The sequence below is a fragment of the Gambusia affinis genome, linkage group LG05 (genome assembly GCF_019740435.1).
Source record: "Gambusia affinis linkage group LG05, SWU_Gaff_1.0, whole genome shotgun sequence".
Lineage (NCBI taxonomy): Eukaryota > Metazoa > Chordata > Actinopteri > Cyprinodontiformes > Poeciliidae > Gambusia > Gambusia affinis.
This window is the reverse complement of record NC_057872.1, coordinates 23,077,156-23,101,625: the sequence shown is the minus strand read 5'-3', so window position 1 is coordinate 23,101,625 and position 24,470 is coordinate 23,077,156. Positions and strand designations below refer to the sequence as shown.

At 37.8% G+C, this 24,470-nt stretch overlaps 1 protein-coding gene across 1 annotated transcript; it reads right to left on the bottom strand.

Annotated features, from left to right (window-relative positions):
- Positions 1-7,449: 7,449 nt before the first annotated feature.
- Positions 7,450-24,234, bottom strand: LOC122831790 (neurexophilin-1). Its single transcript, XM_044118266.1, has 2 exons — positions 23,986-24,234; positions 7,450-10,633 (listed from the first exon to the last, which is right to left on the bottom strand). Exons 1-2 carry the CDS (start codon positions 24,055-24,057, stop codon positions 9,839-9,841), a joined length of 867 nt encoding a protein of 288 aa, XP_043974201.1. The 5' UTR covers positions 24,058-24,234; the 3' UTR covers positions 7,450-9,838.
- Between the last annotated feature and the right edge of the window lie 236 nt (positions 24,235-24,470).

Here is a 24,470-nt window from a genome sequence, read left to right as displayed (position 1 = left end):
CCGGGAAGGGAGGGGGGGGCTTTAAAATCCTTCTTAGAGTTTTCCAGACAACAGTGGACCACACAATCTACTCACGTTGTTTATTTTTCTACAATCTCCTCTTCAGTTCAACCTTATCAGTGGAGACACATTGTTGATGTTACCATTATAAAATAGCTTACAAAAAAGTATTGGCAAAGCTCAATGTGATTTTCACAGGAGGCGGAGTGTTGTTGTCAGCACCTGCTGAAAGTAACTAAAAAGTTACTTTTAATGTAACTTAGTTACTTTCCAAATCAAGTAGTCAGTAATCTAACTAAGTTACTTTTTCAAGAAGTAATCAGTAGTCCGATTAAAGTTACTTTTTCAAAGTAACTATGCCAACACTGCCCGCGAGTTTGATATGATTGGCACTTTTCAGTGTTGTGTGCGGAGCTGAACTAACTTACCAATCACAGTGCTTCAAATGGAGCTCATTGACTGAGTGCCTCTCTGAACTCAAAGCCAAGTTCAGGGAGGTGAGTGGAAAAGCAGACAAGCTTGGGCAATTTTTGAGAGAATTGCCACCCAGCTTCCCTGAGCTTTCCCAAATGTTCAAGCGGACCATGTGTCTTTTTGGGAGCACATACTTGTGCGAAAAGCTCTTCTCTACCTTGAACTTCAATAAGTCCAAGTACAGGTCCAGACTTACTGACGAGCATCTTCAAGCTCTACTTAGGGTCTCAACTGCGTCCTCCCTTAAGCCAAATGTGGCTCGGCTATGCGAGAGGAAGCGCTGCCAGACCTCTAGCAGTAAGAAGTAGGCAGAAGAAACAGTTTGAATATAACAGTTTATGTTCAATGCTCCATTCATGTTCAGAAAGTTAAAGGTTAAAGAACTGTTAATACAGCCATTTGAATCTGAATTATAATAATTACATTTATCTAGTCTTCTATAGCTGCTGTGTTATTATTATATTTTATTTATTTATTACTGATTAATTTTTTTTCTTATGAATTGTTAATTAATTTATTTTTTCATCTTATTTTGTGTTTAAAAAATAAAAATAAAGACATTTGATAACATTGGAATGTTTTTGTAAGAGCTTTTCTTGTGGAAAACCCGATGCGGCCCAGCCTCACCCAGACTCTACCTCCATTGGCCCCCAGGGAAATTGAGTTTGAGACCCCTGGTCTATACAAAACATATTCATTACAATTTTTGCTGAAAGTTATTCATAGATGAAGTTTTTTTGCTAGGTAACAGGACAGAGCCGGCTGATTTGTGACGTTATATTCCAAAGTTGTTTTTTTTTTAAATGCTGCCTGTTGAATGCGATTTAATTGGGAAGTTTTTGAAACGGCTCCAACGGCTACAAAAAATCCAACTTAAATCTATTGCCAAAAATGTCTGGGTGTTTTTTTTTTTTTTAAGCACTTGGACTATTTTTAGTAACATTAGCTACCCAAATGGAAATACAAAAGGTGAATTTTGTACAATATGTCTTCTTTAAAAGAAAGTGTGACTAAAACATCTTTTATTGTGAAAATGTATGTGTGTATGTGCATTTCTTCTACAATAGTTGTTTCCCTAAGTTAATGTTAGGGACACAACGTTAGCGCGCGTGGCCTTGGTCATCGAGGAACTGGACCGCCATCTTGTCCGAATGTGACCGAGCACCGAGGGCAGAACGTGTCACCCAGCCGGCGTCAGCTGAGCTCGTTCAAGGTTACTCTTTGATTTAATGGTGATGCATTTTTTAAAACCGCATCATTCCTCCCTCTTGCCACCGAACCTAGTCAATCTCTGTCACCAACACTGGCTGTGCATCTCACCTTTAGCAGTGGAAGCACCAGGAGAGGTTGTTTAAGATATAAATCAACGGCAAACGAAGCGTCAGCGCCGACACCAGCCGTCCCTGATTGTTTTACCTGGCGACCTGTTTGAAAGGCAGGACGGTGAAGGAAAACTGTTCTATATATTTAGGCTATGACAAGGAAAGGTGCCCTACTCATCATGTAGACAGCTCCTTGTATGGGCTCTTAAAATGAACGCAGGCTGCAGAGCCTTGAAGTTTTGATGCACAACCAGATGCTGTGGAGATTAAGCGTTGTACCTTGGAGATTTGTTTTTTTTTGTGATTTTTTTTTTTTCTTCTTTTTCCCACTTCCAATCAGGGCATGTAAATGATGGAGAAAATCATCTGTTTGTTCTTTTATCACTGCTTCGGTTAGTATAAATAGCATCACCTAGCTCTGTACTTCAGTGTTATTCCTGACAGGATGATAATCAGCAATCATCATCCTGTCCTGCTTTTGTTTCAGTAAACCTGCCCTGACAGCGCGCAGTCATAAAAATAGATTTTCAACCAGTTGCACTTTCCATCAAAGGTGTAGCTGCTTGTGAAGCAGCCTAATTGTTGGGGCTTATCGCCCGCCACATGTATACGTTCAGGTGATCAGAGGCGCATTTAAGGCTTTTTCTTCTCATATCTGAACTGTGATCTGAGTTATTCAGGCGGGAGAACATCAGCCTTTTGTGTGGCGTGGCAGCCTGTTGTGGATGAAGTGATAAATAAGAGGATAGAAACGGCCCACATTCATGAGCCGCGTAATCCTCTTACATCTTGTGTCATTTTGAAAAGCAAACACATCTTTGCCATCAATACGCTGGTGTCTGGTTTCATAACCCCCATCCTACCAAAAATACAACAAAAAAACTTTAATTTGCTATCATTACATGGGACAATATGTGAATCTCTGAATAATTGTGCCCAACTGAGGAAGCAATAATCTTTTTATGGTAGTTTTTGTCTTGTTATGTAATATAACTAATGTTCATAAAATCAGCCTCTCTTGAAGATTTTTAAATATGTTTTCTAACTGAGCGCAACCTCAATAAGTAAAATTATGCTCTTATCCTCTTTTGTTCCAAGGATCTAATTATGATTTGAATCAATATTTAATCCAAGTTTTCTTATTTGAAGTAAGCAAAGAAACTCACTAGATTTAGAGTTATTCATATTTCTTTATAGACTTTTAATAAGCTACTTGACTTGGGCGAAGATGGTCAATAAGAAGTTGAGAGAAATCAGATTTTTTTTTTTTACTTGAGGTAATTACTCCAAGTTAGAATTTCTACTGCTTATTAATATCTTCTATGTTTATCCATAACCCAAACTATTTCTTAAGACATTGAATCAAGTGGATATAGCCTTGACTCAGATTTGTTAAAAACAACAAAATAAAACAAAACAATCAAAAAAAAGTTACTGATCCCTAAAACTTAAACTCAAACATTCTGGGGCTTATTGGGATGAAAGTAAAACTTTTGGACGGTGTAATACCAGATCGGTTTACATTGTGCAAAGTGATACGTTCAGTTTGCCCGTGACGTCACGCTCTTCAGAACCCTGCCCACTCCGCCATGATGGACGACAAAACAACCAATGCTCTCCTTTAAAGCTAGTCTAAAAAAAAAGACATCTGTAATCTAGATTTCACTTTGAAAATGGTCACAGGGTGCTGCGCGGTCGGCTGCACAGACAATGATAGAAACCAAATTTGTAATTTTATTGCGTAACTTTTAATGAGGAAAGATGGCGGCGATGGATAGCATCTGTCAATCATAATGATTAACGGCAGCGAGTGAACAGTTTTCACAAGGTAAGACTAACGTTCATAAACTTTATAAGTATGATTAGAAACATATCAAATATCGCATTTTGGAGAAGGTGTGCGTCTAACCGTTAGTAACCATGGACACAATGCCTCAACGTCACGTAGCCTAGCATGTATGGAAAAAACTGGTTAGCATCTCGTCTTTTGTACGTTTTTAATGTTGCTCCGATGTAAGGATCACCTGCTATTTATGACAGTGACATAAATCATGTGGTGTGAATTCAGGTAAAGTCGGTAATTTGATCAACACGTCAAGAGGGAGGAAGCACGGGTCGGTTTCTAAGCTAGCTGTTTCCAACTTGAAAATACCGCCGACTATGAGCCCCAACCAGGTGTTTTACGTTCACAGATGAATTAGCTAGACTTCAACAAGTATAATCCATGAATAAACTGGCGAAAACAACTTTGGAAAACAATTTCAGTTGCTCTGTTCTATACTCCCGTCCCTCACTTCCGACGTCCGTCATGGCGCCTGGAATGATTAAGTGACGTAGTTACAAAGGATCAGTAATTAAGTCATGTTGAAGGATTTATTATAGAGTAGTAAAGAGCATTGCTGATATCTAGATTCATGTATATTCTATCTCACCTCAAGAAACACTGTGAAAAGTCCCTCTTCATTTGCATTCAGACATGAAAAAACACTTCACAGCTGTAGTTAATGATGGCACCAATTTAATCTGACTTTGCAGCTAGACTAAGTCGTTCATCAGACCTCCTTAGCAGCATTGTAATGACTTTTTAAAATGTTTTTGTTTAACTTGGTGAGGAGAAGGCAATGTTGGGAGAAAAGAGGACATTATTTTCTTCTTGGTGTTTACTTTATGCTCTCGTCTTTGTTTTATGAGAGCATAAAAAAATCAGTAATTTTGAAAATATGATTACCGTAAATGCAGTTAAATCACAGTTAAGGGGACTTAAAATGTTAGGGGTGATGTTTCAAAAGTAGACTTTCACGAGTAGCACTTGTGTTTTTGACCATTCAGTTACCTAAGAAGTAATAAAATTTTATTGCAATATTTAGTGTTACTATTGTGATAATGCAACATTTCTGGTAGATTCTTTCTTGCATTATGGTGGCATTTTGCAAAAATAAATGATTTTGGTAAGTGTAAGTGATCTAAAGCAAGAAACGTTTGGTCTGATTTAGACATTCAGGGGAAAAAATATTTTTATTTGTGTTGTGTAATGTGATCCCTGCCACAATCTCGTCCCAGTAAACTCACATCCCTTTTTGAAAAGATGCTACACCACCGAGGGGCAAAAGTGGCTCTATGAACGGTAAAGGTCGCTGACCCCTGATCTGAAAAATGGACACGACTGTGTGAAGATTCACACAGTATGATTACCAGTATTATTAAATATTACCACAAAATAACTATCAGGTTTTACTCTAGTCACTCTTCGGGTATCTGGATGAAGTAAGTTTTGATTTGATTTTCCGGGGCTTTGACCGCATGTGGCAGGCTTAGCAAGATGTTGCATTTCAAACTGTTGCATTGGTCACATTTTATTGCATTGTTGCGATTCTGTAACATCAGCAAACTGAGAATTTAAGCCTCTTTGGCATTCACCTTCATTTCCAGAAAGTCAAGAGCTTTCCTGACTTCTCTCGTGCTCGAGTGTGAAAATCCTCGCGGAACGTGAAGAAAGAGCTTCAGCAGCTTGGTAAAAATGTGAAAATTACTTCACATACTGTGGTGAAAGGAAGAGGCTTGGAGACATTTGGTGTTGGAAGCAGAGAACTGTCTGAAAGACGCTTGAAAGCAGCATAATTTCTGTCTGATTCATGATGGGTTGAGTGGCATTAAATCATAGATGTGCTAACAGCGAAATGGGAGAATTAGATGGAGGCTGCTGTCTGCTATTATCCTGCGCTGTAAAAATTGACAGCGCTAACATCCGCAAGAGAAATTAGCTCTGGAAACACAGGTGCCTTACATTTCAGACTGCAGGTTCTGCTGTCCAAAATATTTTGAATTTCTGCATCTTACCTAAGAAAACCTGGCACAACAAATGGAAAATAAGCAGCGGGGAAGAACTAAATAGAGCGTGAACTTAATTTCATGTTCCCACAATTCATTCGATTCATATGGGCTTAATAGTATTGTTCATTTTCCTGCATATTTAGGGTGAAGTGTTCGCACCTGGTTATGTCTGGGGGGCATTAAGTCTGACTAATGAAATGACTCTATCCTCTGCGGCGTTTTAATCTATTCACTGGGAAAGTAATTGACAAGCTCGCAGTGTGTGCATTAGGATAGCTCCAGCTCCAAAGGACAGCTGTCACTAAAGCAATTAAAATGACAAAGGTTAATTAATTCTCTCCAGTTTTTTACCTGATATGAGACAGTCACAATGAGTGAGTTTTCATTTTCAGACGAGTAATAGTGTTTTGAGGAGAGTAATTTATTTGCAATTTAAAAGCAGCAGCAGCCGTTGTCTGATGGAGCCCTTAATATGTCAATACCTCCACAAAACTGAGCCCCCAGGACAGCTTTAAGCACCAGATTTGAAATGAAGTCTACGGCAGGACATGATCTGAAATGACAATTTGTTTTCTTTTCCAAAAACAAGTTCCTTTTTTTTCTTTTTTCTTTCTGTGTCAGCAAGCAAGACGGAAAATGTGATTTGTTTGTAAATGAAGCGTGGATTTTCACACTTAAACATTTCATCTGAACAAACATCCGTAAGTGGAAAAATTAAGCCCTTTTTTTAGTGTCGGAGTTTGGAGGTTGCGCAGAAGCAAAGCAAGACACAAATAATTACCGCACCAAGCACCTCTGACACCGCGAGAGCAGAACCCAAGAACTTTCTAATCCACCTAAATGTCAAAGCAATGTTCGCAGCCCTCCCTCCATGTGAATCTCCGAAGGCTGCCAAAAGGCCAGTGGTTAGTCATCTGTTTACTCCTGCAGCTGCTGGGTGTCATTGGGACTCTGAAGGAGAAATCCCATGATTCTCTCTGCCATTTCTGACAGCTCCCACCCAGACCACATTAATCAGGGATTGTGGGCAAGCTAGGGGTTAGACGGCAGGCATGGATGGCTCCGGCCCAGGACAACTGAACCGAGGGATCTGGGCCCAAAGATAACCGAGACGTCCAAACACTGCCGTGATTAATTTATACTGAAAATAAACTGCTTTGTTCCCACTGACGACGGCTGAAATCGAGCTCTGAAATTAAACTCAATTTCTAAAAAATTACTCTGAAAATCCTACCAAGAATTTCTAGTGCAAATATCTGCAAACACTCAGTAAAACAAAACTAGCTTACAAGTAACTTTTCAACAAGATGTAGGAACTTGTTAAAGTAAATAATTCCTTTACATAGGTGGAAATGTACTAGTTGAAGTGATGCCACTCTTGAGTATAATTGTTAGGTACTAACAATAATTAGTACCTAACTAGTGTAATTGGTTACTATAGCAACTAGCGTTAAAGTCCACTTCCTGCTTTTTGAGTGGCCTCCAGTCCGCTTCGCATCAATATGTGTGTATATACAACAACATTTTGGTATGCATCACAATTAGAGATATATACTCTGCTAAACGAACTAGAGTTTGATTACAATGGACCAACCAGAGCTGGTGTGAATCATTAGACAGCATTACAGGGTTTTAGGTCTTCATGAGGCTTTTACCGATGAGATACTGGACACTTTGGAACAAAATACATATTTGGTTTGTAGTTGAAATAAATTTAAAAAAGTAAAAAAGGCTACAAAACATCACATTTGATCCATTGTTTAGTTTTAATCGCTGATCAGAGCCTCCTTTAGTTCTATGATCTTTAATTTGTCACTAATATGGTTATTTTTGTCAGGGTCTTAAAGGGTATGCAGAAAAATATGCAATTACAGATGTCTTTCAGCAGCTCTCACACCCAACACTTTCCTGCCAGACTGTTTACACTTGCGAGATTATGTGCATAATGAGGCTGCATTGTCTCTGCAAAGTGCCGCTTTAATTCTTTGAAGCTTAACAAACTGTCCCTGGCACATTTTTCTATGGGCGGCAAACTATCAAAGTCACTTTATTGAGATGAAAGAACTGGCCCAAACAGCAATCTGAAACATTAGTCATTCCTTCTTGTCGCTGACAGAAACACGCTCTCAATTTACGAGTCAGGTGTTTCCAGTGATTTCTGCCAGCCTCGTTCCTCCACATCATAAATTCCTCTTTGCGCGCTCTCATCCCACAGGCAGACGAGTTCTTTAGGCCGCCTTGTCAGAAAATTCAGCCCTCCTTCGCATATTGGAAGTAGTCCAGGCTGCTATTAACAGAGCTGTGCATAGGACTGCATACACAGTGAAAGGGCTCTGAATTTAAATAGACAGCAGTGATTGTGCCCCTAGGTGCACATTTGTACTTTTTTTTTTCTTTTTTCATACAGGTTTCCTATTGGCATTTTAATTCATTCTCTACTCTGTGCTGTTGACTCTGCAGAGCTTCCTTCTTTTACTGTGTTCATTTTCTCCAAATGCCTTGCATGGAGCCACTGGCTTCCAATTCATGTAATGAAGCTTTAATGGCTGATCGCAACATCCAGTGTCATTAGCAGAAGTGTTAGTCTGATGCATAATCTGCCTTTTCTGATAACCAGAGGTGCAAACATTTGATATGTGATTAGCGCCTGCTGATTTAATTCACGTTCTCTCCTTTGGAGATTTTTATGGCTTTTACACGTTGAACTTACAGATTTTATCTTTCATTTTTTGTTCTATATTTTTAAACAAAGTATTTGTTTTGGCTGTCTGGAACAGATGGCTACCCTGCAAAAACACAAAATCTTAAACCAAGTAATTTTGGTTGAATTTTCCACTGCAAATATCTTAGTACATTTGAAAGAAGAAAATTAACTTATAGGTAACTTTTCAGTTTGCTTGTTTTGAGAAAATAATTCCTTAATAGTGATAAACGTACCAGTTCTATTGTTGGATTATTTAATTTACAATAAGATATTTTTTTCATGTTTAAGTGAAATAATTTTTCATTTTTTTCATCAATATTAGGGAGTAATTAACTCAAAAAGCTACTATATTTAACTATGAATCAGTGCCCCAAGTTCTGTGTGTGTTGTACGTTTCATTGTAATGAAAAATATTAAATAAACAGTATATATATATATATATATATATATATATATAAAGTTCCTATGTCCTGACGAAAAGTTATCTAGTTTTGTCTCATTTCTAAGATATTTGCACTAAAAACCAGTTAAAATACTTGGTAAAACTTTCTGTTTTTGCAGTGTATCAAGTGAATACTTGATTACATATTTCTCTACCAGCTCCTTGTTTTATTACACCATTTTTGTTTTATGCAACATTCAAAAGAAAAAAAATATTTAAAGAGAAACTGATTTAGAGCAGTTATTTTTTGCACAGAAAATAACCTTCTGCATCTCTGTCATCTTTCATGTCTTCTGCAACTTTTATTTATTTATTGCAACATTTTTGATCTGTTTGGCGCTCCCAGATGGTGTCATTCAGTGTCACCTCAAACACACAACTGTTTTCAACAGAACTGTTTTCTACCTTGTTTCCTATCGCAGCTGAGACTTGACGAAGATTTCTTCTGACAGGAGCAATAAAATGACAATATAAACGGGCCTTATTTAGCCGTTCACCACATTCGATTCATGCATGAACATGGATGAGAGTCCAACGACGACATCAGAGAGATACACTCGCTCTTAACGAACCACACTGCGGAAAACAACACCACTCGAAATATTGTTTGCGTTTTCCATTACGCCCTCCAAACGCGTGCTGAAAGATTCTTCTTATTTGCATTGACATTTATGCATTTGCAAAGATTACCAGAGACTGATTGAAGAAGACACGAAGCATGATTGAGACGGAAATACACCATCAACATAAACAAGTAAATTAGTTGGAGAGGAAACAATGATAATAAAACCTTTTTTTGTGTGTGTGCTGTAGTCCAGAATATTTACATGAATACAATCGGTGTATGTTCACAGTTTGCTTGAGCTTCCTTTCCAAAAACAGCTATGCATTTATTAATGGTATTGCAATCCTAGAAGTTCTTCCCTAACGAACTCTTCCTCCTCTCACAAGGATACGTCTGTTGTAATTTAAAGGAAAAAAGAAAAATAAGTTGGTCAACATCTGAAGTTGGACTCCTGGCCCGGCAGACGGTGTGTCTTTCTCCCTTCCTGTTTGGTCATGTGATCACCCAGTGGGGAGGTAGGGGGTGTCGCTGTGGTAGTTGTAGTCCGGGCAGACCTTCTGGACCAGCTTGTAGTCGGTGCTGTAGAAGGTGATGAAGATGCAGATGACCTTGAAGGGTTTGGAGCACAGCCAGGACACGTGGCTCTGCGTCTGCTCCTGCGGGCAGCTCTGCGACGGGTCGTGGGCGCACAGAGAGTTCCTGGTGCCCTTCTCCACCTTCTCATACTCCACCCTGCAGTTGAACAGCTTGGTGTCTTTGGTCTCCAGAGCCGTCTGCTGCTGCTGGTTGTGGTTATGTTGGTGGAAGTGCTGCTGCGGATGGACCTGGAACTCCACTGCCTTCGTCGGGGGAACGAGCCCGACGGAAACGTTGCCCTGGCCGGTGGAGTTGTGCCGGAAGTAGACGCTGAAGGTGCCGTTGCCGTGATCCACTATTTTCCCGGTGATGAGGAGGTTCAGCTTCACGGTTTTGATGTTAGAATGGAAATCGCCCCAGCCGAACATCTTCTTGAACTTCCCGGTCTTGACGATGGGCCGTCTTTTCGTGCGAGGCCGCGGGTCGCGCGGAGTTGAAACGTTGTAAAGCCAGTTCCACTGCTCCGGTTTGGAGTAGGCGTCCGCGTCGTTATAATTCAGATCCACCGAGGTGAAGTTCTCCTTTCCGTAGATGGTTTGAGACAGCAGGCGACTGATGGAGACCGCTTTGTTGCTTTCAGTCCAGTACGTCTTCACTTTGGATTTGGAGCTCTGTCTCAAGTCCGAACTTCCGGAGTGAGGGGAATCAGCATTGGTCACCTGGAAAAACAAACAGGAAAAGTTAAATACAGCATTCAGCTGGAGAGCGCCATGGGAATCTGTCCAATAGGAGATCAAAAGACGGATTATTGTTAAATACTTCACACAATTTTAAATTACCCAAGCCTGGTAATCGTCAGCATCTTTTTCATTGCCATTTTTAATTATAACTCTAATTAATGAATGTTGGAAGCAGAGAAGCACCAATTAGACTTTCACTGACTGAATACTGAATACAAGTTTGTTATAATATCTGAACTAAAACTTTGGTCAATTTTAAGACATGCAAATCAAGTTGTATTTATTAAACTACATAAACACTTTAATCGGTGGTTAACTGAGGTAGTAATTTGCTAATCTTACAGAAAACGATTATTTTATTGAATGCAAATCAAAGTGTATCTAAAATGTCATGTTTTGCATTTAAAAACCAAAAAAAGTTTTCCACGATGAAAAGAAAATACAAGTAGTTCTTAGCTGATAAAAGCAGATCAAGGACAAAATGTTTCAACTGATTGACCAATTTGAGCATCACAATTTGTTAAATATTTTAATATCGAGAATGTTTGGCTTAATACCAAAATTATTGAACTCCTTGAACTTCTTTTTGTCTTGAAACATTTTCTTAATTCCAGCTACAAAATACTCAAATGTTTGGCACAAAGGTCAGCTCTGTGTCAGTATTCTTTCCACTCTAAGTCCAAAAGAAGACACTTAATAGGTTACGTAGAAACTCTAAACTGCGATTACTTTTCTCGTTCAGTCAGGACAATTACTGCAGAGCAGTTGGTGGTTTGTGTTATTGCCAAAGTCTCCAATAATAATGTTTTAGTTTCTTTTTTGAAAAAATAAAAAAAGTTGCTAGAAATGTTGCAAAGTTGGCAACAGTGTTTTTCCTCATCTTGACCTAACAACTCTCAGGTCCCACACTTAGCTCCACCCACTTTTGTGGAATTTTTCCACAAATTGTAGAGGGCGGGGTTATGCTTTGATAAGAGGGATGTTACATTTTAAATGCTTCCTTGAACAGGTTAGGATAGGTCGAATGTTCACAATAATTTTTTTGTACAAAATCCTTCTTGAATGACGAGATTTTAGTTTGGTCCTGCTAAACCAAACTATTTTGAGTTCTTTCCAGACTAATCTGTTTTAGGGCCTCTTGTCACTTTAAATCCAAATAAACTGCTGCTGACATCCCCGACTCAACATTTACACTAGCATATGAGAATGGCTGCAAACGATAAGCTTTTATAATTGTATTTATATAGCATATTTTCAGCAACATGGCAGTTCAAAGTGCTTTACATGAACTAGAAGGAAATATAAACAAAACCAAAGGAAAGAACTAAAGAAAATGTACAGTTGTATACACTCATACATCTCTGAAAAACAGAAGTAGAGCCTCCTGCACAACCAACAAGAATGTAACAAATGGTTTCTGGATGGCAATTCGACAACAAAACACTTGTCTTTTCCAGCAGCCATTGTACTGCACATACAACAGTAAAACCAGCTGAACAAATGTGTTGGAACAAAGCTTGGGTTGCTAGGTGACACAAGGAGCTCCATTGGGGTTGCTAGGTAATGTCACAGTGCCTATTGAATGTGACTTAGGTTTTTGAAACGCATGTTCCAGACAAAAACACATTAACTTGCGGCCAAAAACCATCTGGGTTGTTTTTAGAAGCAGCTGAGAACCAAATGAAAGTATAAAAACACGTGAAAACGTGATTTTTGCATAATATGTCCCCTGTTAAGTGTGAATATGAGGTGGTTTGGACTTGTGGGGTAAACGCTCTCTTTAGTTAATCTGAATTACTCTAATCTTGGCCAGAAATGAGACGTTACAAAAAGTGAATAGAACATATCCTTCATTTATTGAAGGCTAATTTTATGTTTAATATAAACATTTTTAACAATAAATGAGAAAATAATTAATACTTCTTTTGAGGAGCTCACTAGCTGAAATCGGTTTTGTTGGCGGTGATAAAATTTTAATACATGCAAATCAGATGTGTGTGTCTGTGTGTGTGTGTGTGTGTGTGTGTGCCTAATGTTACACAAGAACTAACAGATTTTCCATTGTTTCAGTTTTTTTTAATGCTTCTTATTTGATGAAAAACAGAAGAGCTATGATAAGCTGTGGTTTTTCATTAACAGTGTTGGCAGAGCTGCAGATAAAATATCTCAGAATTAAAATATTCTATAGCCAGGCTTGAAGTTCACAGTTTAATAAACTCAAAGCAAAATGAAAATAGTTCATATTATTAAAACAGTGACTTACACAAAAGTCACTTTTCAGTTTCGTTACCATCATGGAATGATTCATAGATATATGCAGTCTAGTTTTTCATTACAGAAATGACTCATTTAAAGCACCATACTGTAAGGTTTGATTAAATTAATTTTATTCTAAAAGAAAAAAGCTCTGAAGCTAAATATTTTCTTTCTCGTTACAGTAGATCAGGGGTCCCCAAACTGGGTCCTGGCGGGCCGACCTCCTGCATGTTTTAGTTCTCTCCTTGGTTTAACGCACCTGGATCCAATGATGGCTCGTTAGAAGGCCTAAGAAGAACACTGACATGCTGAAAAGGTTGTTGGTGCCACCAGGAAGAGAACTAAAACGTGCAGGATGCCGGCCCACGAGGACCGAGTTTGGTGACCCCTGCAGTAGAGTTTCTAATGTGTTAAATTATGTTCTGAAAAATATATATTTGTGTTCTAATATGGGAGGAATTAAAAAAGGGACACAGCATATAAGAGCATTTAATAATAGGTTTATTTTTTGTAATAAAACTAAAGCTAAGTATCACTCCTTGTTTAGTCTGCAACAAAGAAATGTTTGTTGTTGAGGATATGCGTTTACTTTTCTACTGCGGGCAACAACAAGTCCAGAACATTAAGTTTAAGGTTGTAAAAGTTTTTTTTGTAGATTTATAAAGCTTGAGTTTTGGAGAACTTGAAGCAGCAGGAATAGTAATCAATTACAAATTTGCTGATGGAACTTGACTTATTGTCTCATGTTTTGATTATTGATTCTATGTTTCATTGTGTTTCTGTGTTTGATTTGATGTAAAGCACTTTGAAATGCCTTGCTGCTGAAATGTGCTATACCAGTAAAATTTGATTGATTGATTATAAATAATTAAAATAAACATATATAGGTTTGACCAAAAATAATTAAAAGTATTTCAATTGATTATAGTAGACATTTACATGTTATCCTTTAATATTTATAATATATAAAAAATTTAATTTTATTTATTATGTTGATTTTATAAAAACAAAATGAAGAAAACACCAACAGTGTTTGTCATTAATAGTGTTGGCAGATAAAATATGTTGGAATTAAAATATTTGATATCCAGGCTTGAACTTTAATAAACTCAAAGCAAAATTTAAAAAGTTGATTTATTATTAAAGCAGTGGCTCCTTGTTTAAAGCAAAGTCTGCTTGTTTAGTTTTCCTCTGCAGTCACAGTAAGTCCAAAACATTAAGCTAAAGCTTGAAAAGTTTTCTGTACATTGATAGAGCTTTAGTTTTGGGGAACCTTAAAGCTGCGGGATCCGGCATTAAAAGTAATTTAAATAACCTTGTGTAAATCTGATCAAAAAATAACTAGATTATTTCAATTTGCTATAATAGACATTTAAATGCTGTCTTTAAATTTTAAATATGTGTAATTTTATTCTAATAATTTTCTAAAAACAAAACCAAGAAAACACCAACAGTTGTGTCTCGTCCCACCTGTCAGCACCTGTAACATATCATTTAAAGCTGTAACTACGTCTCACAGCGTGTGAAAACGTCCTAATCAAGATTAAAGGGGCATTTCTGCTGTATGCTGAGATGAATGACGCGAGTCTCTGCTGCAGACGTGATCCAACAGCGGACTATTACCTGCCGAATGTGCCCTGAATGGATGATTGATGGCTCATTCTGCCTCTCGTCTAACAATTGCACAGACGAGAGTGCAAAGATTTTCCTCGCACCCCACAGAGACGCGTGACAGTGATGTCCGCGCGGCAGCCGCACGGCGTGACAGTAGATCCATCTGGTTGAAGCGTTTACGTTTTGTACTTTTCACGCAGCGATCGAAGCGCTGAGAATAAGGTCTTCTCTCTTTCCGAAAGTTCACCGAATGACATTGTAGCAGTGTAGGTCAGACTGCGTGCAGCAAACTGTTTGCAGGAGCTGCGTTCATTTCATGCACTTGGCTTCGGAGTGCAGCGGTTTGAAAAGATGGCCTCCAGTTGTTTTGAAGAGGAGGCCTCGATGACGAATGTCCCGATGGGAGCGAACCGTGATCTCTGCCACTGCGATCTCTCAACCTGAACGATTTAACTCGCACGTGGAGTTAAATCTAAACGTTTTCTCCTCTAGAAGCACGGAACGTCTGCAGCTTTATTTATTTATTATTATTACATGGGACCTGTTATGCAAAGCTCACATTTTATATGTTTTTCTGTTTCCATTTGGGTCGCTACTGTTTTTGAAAGTAGCTATGAGTTAAGGTTATTTTGTGTCTGGAAAGTAAGGCTGTTTCAAAAATGTTCTGATTGTTGAGTCACATTCGACGGGGTACTGCATGTTTTAATACTTCCTTTTAAGTTTTTACTGTTTCTAAAATCAGACCAAGCCCTAAAAAAACAACACAAAAAACAGAATATCTTCTGGCAATAAGTTCATGTTTTTTGGTGTCTGGAAAGTGTGCCGTTTCAAAATTCTTCCAAATCTTGAGTCACAAATCAGCAGGTGCTGCCCGTTCACCTAGTGACCCTGGCGAAGCCCAGCCTGTTACCTAGCAACCCCAGCAGAATTCCAGAACTTTTGGCCAGCTGGTTTTTTTCCATTTCTGCTTTTCAGAAATGTATGGTTGAATAAGTGGGCATCTCTTTACAGCTATTATTATCTCATTATCTAAAGAATGATTTTATGCAAAAAATGTAATGAAAGTGTTTTGTATAGCAGGTAGACTCGGAAGCATGAAAGGAAACCTCTAGAGCTCTCAGAAAAAGATTTTATTCAGTTAATGAAACAATAATGCATCATCTTGCCACAATGCAGATGTTTTAAAGTTAAATTGATAAGGCAAGAGAAATGTCCAGGAAGATCTGTTCATACTTCAATCTATTTTTATAACAAACATAACTGAAACAACTGGGGATTTTAAAGGAAATCACAGCAGAAAACTTCACACAATGTGTTTGTGATCTGGCAGGAACTACCAAGGTCAAACGACTCCAAACGTGATCCCACGCCGGTTTAATTTATTTTCAGTAATCGTAAAAGAATAAACTGTCTCCTAATGGACCTTTGTCTTGCAATCCAGGCTGTAAAGCTCATTTATTTCTCATGACTGTATCTATTCTGAGTTGTTGAAAGACTGTAGTCTCTAATCACCAAATGAAATATCGTTTTGGTAGCTCAGTAATTACTGATGCGTCTCTGTAACTGGGTTTCTGTTCTCAGCGGAGTCCTGAAACCAGATCCTGGGATATTGGGGAGCAGCTTAGAGCTGGTTTCAATGCCTGTCATACTAATCACTGAAAGTGGGACTCGTGTTTGTGTGGATGCAGCATTTTTAACGCCTACAAGTGAGGAGTATTTTCTGAACTATACAAATCCTGGAAGGAACTTCACTTGTCTTTCTTTTGAAATACAGACCCAAAATATTCAGTTTCTGAGTTACTTGTTGATGTTTGTTGCAACTGAAATTCTTGGGAAGGATTTCATCTCCATTTTCTTCTTCTAAGATGATCAAATTTTCCAGAGAATGTCTGAAGTGTGTGTGCCCAGTCATCCTCACACCTAATTCCTCCTCTCTGTTGTCGCCAGCGCTATGTTTGGTCCCAAACTGTGACATGCAATTAGCTTTCATCTAAAGCACCTGACAGTCTCTAGATTAGGAAGGCACACTGACAGAGACCCCCACTTCACGGATTAGAGCCCAACCTGTAATCCCGCCCGGGGAGATTAGGCAGATCAGAGGCAGTCCTGACTAAAGCAACGTTTACATCCGGAACACACCGACTGACTGCGCCGGCACACCGAGGGGCCAAAACTGGAGCAACACTCCAGCGATGCACAAAGGGAGGCGTGGATGTGCCTGAAAGAAATGCTGCCGAGCGGAGAAAGAGGAGGAACAACAAAGCTGGCAGCGTAAAGGTCAACAGTGGCACTTTGATAACTCTGGGCTTAACAGATATTGGTTTGTCAATACTGTGCTTTAATGAATATCACGCAAGGATAAACAATATACCCTTGTAGTTAAAGGTGGAATTAGCTCTGCACTTAATTATCTTCATTATTTACTTCAGATTAAACTTTTTTTTTTTAAAAACTTTACCATTGTAGTCTTTAATTTTAGCAGCTCAAATGGTTTTATTTTTGTCTTTTAGGATCAAACTGTATGTAATAAATTTTTAATCTCTTGATATGACTGGATTAAATCGACTAAATATTTGTGCATTGTGCGAGTTGGCACGATATAAAAAACGGAATTTAAATGTTTGTAGAAGGTAGCACTAAATCCAAACTGAAAACTAAAACTGAAGCCTCTGTTTGCTAAACCAGTTTTTCAAAATGGGGGTTGCGGACCTCTGAGGGGCCACCAGGGAGCGCTAAGAGGGCCTCAGGAAGTTGCATAAAAAGAAAATTAAATTGAATTTTTAATTTGAAACATGAAATCCCTTAAATTTACATATTTAATTTGATTTTTTTTTTAAAATCTAATCTGTTCAATTTTTTAAAAAATCAAAATGTTTCAATCATACATTTGTAAAACATTTTTATTTAGAAATTTTTAAAATGCAAAATTAAATCTGTTTTTTATTTATCCTTTTAAAATAAGTTAAAATAACTTACTGATATGTTATTTGCCATACTCATTTTTCTGATTAGCTGCCAGTCAAATTGATCAAGGTAGCATAGCTAACGTAGCTAGCAAGCACAAAATGGAAAAGACTAAAAAAAGACTAAATGCTACATTTCCTTTAAATGTAGTAAAAATGTCACCACAGAACTCATGGCCGAAAATCAAAACATATGAGTTAGCATTTATGCTAAGCTAAGGTAATAATTTCTGCATCATCAATAAAAGTGGGAAAAAAACTACACATGTTGTAGCATTTTTTTTGTGTGTTTTTACAAATGGAGTTTACAGCCAGACACTAACCCTGTTTGGGGATTCATGACTTGAAAACGTTTGGGACCACTGCTCTCAACTATAGCAACAAAAATGGATTTATACTGGAAACTTAAAATAAAACTAGTCAGATGTAGAAAATAGTATTGCAGTTGATAGGTGTTGGAAACAAAGCAGGGTTTAAGCAAAAAAAATCAATGAGTTCTAATTTATTCTGCAACTAATTGGAGAATAAGTTATTTGTTTAAAAAATAGTTTTTAAGGCTATGAGCTGAAATTCATTAAGTGAGGAAATCTGGTTCATTAAAATTTCTAAGTCTGTTAACTTCCAAGAGAGATGACATCACAGCGAAGAAAAGCCAATAAATAATCTAAATCTCATGTTTGAACAGTAAAAATAAGTACAAAAGCCACGGCAGTGGGACTGGGTTAATATTAATGCTAACTACAGAGAAACATGTTCACATAAATTATCCAGAAAGAAAAATGTTCACAGAAATTTCTTCACTAAAAGAATCCAAAAACTTCATTAAGCAGGAATAGTTTTTATGAACATCAAAACAATACTGTGTTTTCCTGCCTAACATATCAGCTTCACATAAACTTAAAAATATCCTGTTTACTGCCCTTAAAATCCACTGTTTTGCCTTCATATAGTAAGAGCTGACTGTAAGAAAAATAACTTAAATAGACTCCAAACATATTTCATTTATTTTATCTGACTTTTCTTGAAGGTGGCTGCCTTGACCTACTTTTGTCAATCTTATTTCAGTAACGATTAATCGGTTATTCTAACGATTAATCGCATGTAAATACATTAGAAGATGCAAATATGTAAATAATTCAGTTCATTTTTAAAATATGAAAAACATTGTCAAACATGTCACTTGAGCAATTCGGGGTCGAACATATTTACAAAGTTTCTTTTTCCATCCTCAGTGCAAAACGTTTATAGTTTTTGTACAGTTTTGGCTGAATTACTGCTCTGAATATGTTCTTTTTTTTAAGCAAATGTCCCTTTACAGAATCTGTGTTCTCCAGATAATGATTAACTGATTACTAAATTGGTTGATGGTTATCGATTAATCATGATTAATCCAATTAACCTAGCAGGCCTAATCACCAACTAAATTAGTTGACAATTATTTTGATAATTGATTAGTAGTTTTAGTCGTAGCAGAAACAGATGGAGACAACAGAAAACAGACTAAAAAAATTTAACAATTTATACAAAAATCTCCCCAAAGTAGAAAAACCTTTAAAGTTTTAAAGCTGCATGTTTTCAGCGTGACTTTCTTGGAGAATCACCCCAAAACTTGACATATTTTTTGTCAGGTTTTGGCTGAATTACTGCTCTGCCTCTGCTGTTTCTTTAGTAAATGGCTTTATTAGAGTCTGAATGCTCCAGTTCATGATTTACTGATTGCCAAATTAGTTGACAATTATTTCAGTAATTGATTAATCATGATTAATTGTGTCGGCCCAAGCAGACGGAAACAACAGAAAACGGATACAAGATAAATAGAAAAACCTTAAAACTTTTAAAGCAGCCTGTTTTGAGTATGACATTTTCTTGAAAAAACATACATGTTTTTCACACAGTTTTGGCTGAATTACTGCTCTTAGTGCTCATTTTTAAGTAAATAACTCTATTTAGTTCCTGTGTACTCCAGTCAGCGATTACTCAATTACTAAATTAGTTGACGATTATTTTGATTAGTGAGTAAATGTTTAATCTGTAGCAAGACCAGATGCAATGGGCAAAAGAAAACGGATTAAAAGGTTAACAATTTAAATAAAAAATCTCTCCAAAATAAATAGAAACACCTTGAAAGTTTTAAAGTTGCATGTTTTGAGCTCAATTGCAAAATGTGTATTTATAATTTTACAGTTTTGGCTGATTGTTGTTTTTTACAGCAAATGGCAAATTTTTAGAGTCTTTATACTCCAGTAATGGAGTCATTGATCACTAAATTAATTGACAATTATTTTGATAATCGATTAGTCACGATTAATCGTTTTCGCCATAGCAGAGACATATGGCGAAAACAGATAAAAAAAATGTAACAATTTATACAAAATAAACAGGAAAAACCCTGAAAGTTTTAAAGCTGCGTGTTTTGAAGACGATATTCTTGAAAAGTCAACTCTTCAAGCTAACTGACCAGCAACGACAGAATTTGTTGCTACTAAAAACTCTTCTACTTTTTATTTGGTAACTTTTCTCCCTCCACTTCATTCTGCACCCCTCCTGAAAACCCCTTTTAACCGCCTGTTAATATTATTCCTATATGTTCAGCTTACGAGGCAGAATCCCTCGGCGAGATAACGGCAAACGGCATCGGCATGCCGGAGTCCTTTAGGAAACGACTCTCAGATTGCCAGATGCAGCGTGCAGGCGGGCTTGTTGGACAAACCTAAATGCTATCTACTCTTGGCGAGGCTGTGATAAGGCGCAGGCGTCCGCTCTTTGAAACGGGAAGATAAACAACCCCCCAATCCTCCCTCGGGAGCGCGGAGGAGATTCTATGGGCCGGACCCCCGAACCGCCAACAAATCCCAACCTTTAATAGAACCGCTGGAGGAGCCGGGCGACACTGCGGTGGGCTCGCGCACACACACACACACACACAAAAAAAACCCTGTGAGGAAGAATGAAAGTGTGTGTCACTTTTCATTTACCTGGATGTTGTGGCTGCTGCGTGTGGAGGGAAGATTTGTAGCTAGAATGAAGATGCGAACAGGCTGATGGAAGATTTGGGAAGCCACTTTTGCAGCCTTGATTGGAAGCTGTGCGCTCCGGAAAATTAACAGATGTCGTCCATCCGGAGATTTGACAAATGAATGCAGCAGATTTGATCACCTGGTGGGGTTCCGGTAAATCAGATAAGCTTAAACAGCGAGGAGGCGAGAGTTCGACTGAAGCTCCACCTCACACATAAAGTCTGTTTCAGACCACATTTAGGACTCCTGCACTGCAAAAACACAACATAATACCAAGTATTTCTATCGTAAACATCTTATCTCACTTAATGTTGACAAAAAGTACGACTTTCTCTGGCAGGTTATTTAACTTATAACATGGTAAAACTGTCTTCTCATAAATTAAATAATGTGTCAGTGGAACTTTTTTTAAATCAACATTAAGGGATTATTTACTTAAACTCCTATATCTTGAGTAAACATTAAGCTCCAGGTTATCTGCTTTTGGAAAAACTAAATCTTATAAAATATTTTTGGTCTAGTTTCTAAAGCAGATATCTTCATACAATTGAAAAGAGACAAAACTAAATTACAAGTAACTTTGCACCAAGATATGCGTTTGTTTAAAGTCAATAATTCCTTAATATTGACGAAAAGGTTCTGGTTCAACTGGCTGATTATTTCACGTACAACCTGGGAAAAATGTTGTGTTATAAATTAAACTGTAAAGGAGCCAAACTTAAACAAACAGAAAGATTTTGAAAACTAAAAATGGTCCAACTTAATGCAAAAATAATTCAAGTGATAAATAATCTGGATTTGGTCTCAACTCATTGGAGGTCATCTGAACTCAAACTATTAGATTATTTCACTTTTCACATGGGAAAAACGTCTCATGATTTATATAATCTGCCAGTAGAAGTAGCACTTTTTGATCAGTATTAAGGGATTATTTACTTAAAACAAGCTTTCAGAAAATGTTCTTGTAAGATAGTTTTGTCTTTAAGTGCACTGAGATATTTTCATTACAAACTGAACCAAAAATACTTTTAGATTTTGTATTTTTGCAGTGATAAATGTTCAGTTTGACCTCAGAATCAGTCACCTTCACAATATTTGGCCAGTACAGCTGGGATTTAGAAACTAGACCAAAATTATTTCAGTTTAGTTTCTAGTGCAAATATCTTGGAAGAAATTTAAATACATAAAAAACTAATCTAAAACAACAATTCAGTGCATTTATTGCAAAACAATAGCACGACTCAAACAACCTCAGCAAGAAACATCCACGAGAATCATGAAAAAAATTAAATTAAATTAGAAATATGTAAAACGTACCAAGTATTTTCTGTCTAGTTTCTAGAGCAAATATCTCAGCACACTTAAAGCAGGACAAAACTTTCTTATAAGTAATTTTTTAGCAAGATAGAGCAGCTTGTTTAATATAAATAATTCATTAAGATATTTGCACTAGAAACTAGAAAAAAATACTTGGTAAGATTTTGTGTTTTTGCAGTGAAGGGATCATAGGCATAAAACTAAAAATAGGATTAAAATGTTAAATAATTAAAATTTTTGCATTTAATTTGGACTAAATCCCATCTGGACTGATCAAAGATTATTTAAAGGTTCTGAGGTGAAGCTGAATATTGATCACTACAAAAACATAAAATCATACCAAATATTTTCTGTCACGTTTTTAGTGCAGATATCTTAGTAAACTTGAAATAAGACTAAATTAACTTTCGAGTAACTTTTCATCAAGATGCAGGAGGTTTAAGTAAATAATTCTGTAATATCGATGGAAAAAGTACAGATTATTTCACTTAAAACAAGACATTTTTCTGTCTTAAGTGAAATAATTTGCTCTTTTTCACCAACATTAAGGAATTATTTAGTTAAAATAAGCTCGTATTTTGTCACTTGTAAGTTAGTTTTGTCTGATTTCAAGTTAACTGAGGCGTTTCCACTAGAATCTACCTGGTAAAATGTTGTGTTTTTGCAGTGTAGATGTCCTGAGCAGCTGAAACTCATTCAATCTTTTATGATGCGATAAAAAGAAAGTTAGAGATTCTTAAATGTTTTTTTTTCCTGCTGGCCGCTTCGAGGAGACAATCATTTTCCACCGAATTTAACCTCCATGTCTCGGCCTCCTGTCGTGCAGGTGATGGATCAAATGGGGCGTTTGACCCCCGCCGAGAGTTTCAGGTGATATCAAAGCGTTACCTGAGGGGGGGTTAGTGATGATGACAAATCAGGAAGTGTGTCGAGACATCACAGGCAGCTGGGGAGTAGGCCGAGCGTCGTTTCGCCGCTGCGGCGCATCAAGAGGCCAGGGCATGATTACCCACCGTGACTTCAGAGGAGGATAAATACCGAGCGCGGACAGACTGCGGGACATTTAAGGGGAAGAAGAAGAAGAAACCCTGGCCACTAGTTCTCCAACTTACCCAGAGGAAAAACGCATAATCATATTATTTCACACACGACTTGGTTCAAAGGCGGCCAAAATAAGTTTGCGAGGTTCCCATGGGTCTGTCAATCTGTTGAAGGAGCTGCAGGCGAACGCTTAGGATGCAGCAAGTACGAAACAATTATGATCATCCTATTAAAGCATGGCAAAGCAATTTGGCAGCCCAGTCTGTAGAAAAAAAAAACAAAACACACACACTCTCCTGTCAAGAGATGCTGGAAAATCATCATAAGAAATTATCCCAGCTCTTATAATTAATGTTTGCTTTTGGTTTGTTATGACAGAAGGAGAAACATGATGGGGAACGCCGCTGCTGCTGCTGTTGGTGAAATCGAGGAATTGTTTTTTTCTTTAACGCAGGATGGGCGCCATAAAATAAGAAAAGGAAGGAAATAAGAAGAGGAGGGGGTGAAATGATTAGTGCGCTTAGTCAGCTGTGAAATTGAGTTTATGGTTTTCAAGACGGTGAATTCAATTCGATAATGGGTATTAAGTTGTAGGGAATAATTAATAGTAATTGACTTCTTTCCATCACTATGCAAATTAAACACAGATAACGCCACAGGAGCTTTTTAAGGCCAGTCAAGTTTGTAGGGATTAAGTTTATGGAATATTTTCTGCTGGTGTCGGCGAGGGGAGTGGCTCCTGCTCCGCTTTGATTGCTTTGTTGACAGATTTATCAGCGGGTGAAGGGTTACCGTCTCTTCAGGGATTAAAGGAATTGGGTTGTCACAAACTGTCAAGGCATTGAGCTTGCGAGCATTCTGGTGTATTTGTCATAATGGGCTCAGGCTGTTCTCCTTTGCCCTGTCAGATAAATACTTTTTCCAAACCACATCTGTAAAATGGGAGAAACTAGAGGAAAAAAGAGCTGGAGAAGATTTTCTGTGATTTAAAGTCTGCAACACTTCTAGTTACTGTTAAAAACAGCAGCTGAAGGAGTATTTCAACAGATGAAATTGCTGTAAATCTGAAAACAAAGAATGCAAATAGCAGGAGAAGGTCAAATCAAAATGACATTTAACTCACCAGAGAGCTGAGTGACAGCAGCGCAGCGGCGGCCCACAGACATGTGCTCTTCATGTCCGCCGTTCGCCTCATTTCAGGGAGAAGGAAGAGAAAACAAGAGGAGGATCTCCTGCTGGATGAGCTGCAATCAGCTGTCAAACTCAAGGAGTGAGGGAGGCGATGATCCAGGCGGGGGTCATCCAGGCATCAGCCGGGCAAACGGGAGGGTTTCTGCGGCGCTGCGGTGACAACGGAGGCGTTTTCACGTCTGATTGTCGGCGGGGAGCGATGCTTTATACCGGGAGGGAGAGAGTTGGGGAGGACAGAGAGAGAAACAGAGTGGAAAAGAGGGAGGGAGCCTCACAGTATTGATTTTTGAGAGACAACTTTTCTTTTTGCATCACTGAGTGCTGACATCTAGTGGTGGTCAGCGGGAATGACCTCTGCTCACTTCATCTGGGAAAGAAGATTTTAGATACTCCATGTTTTCATTTAGCTTTCAAATA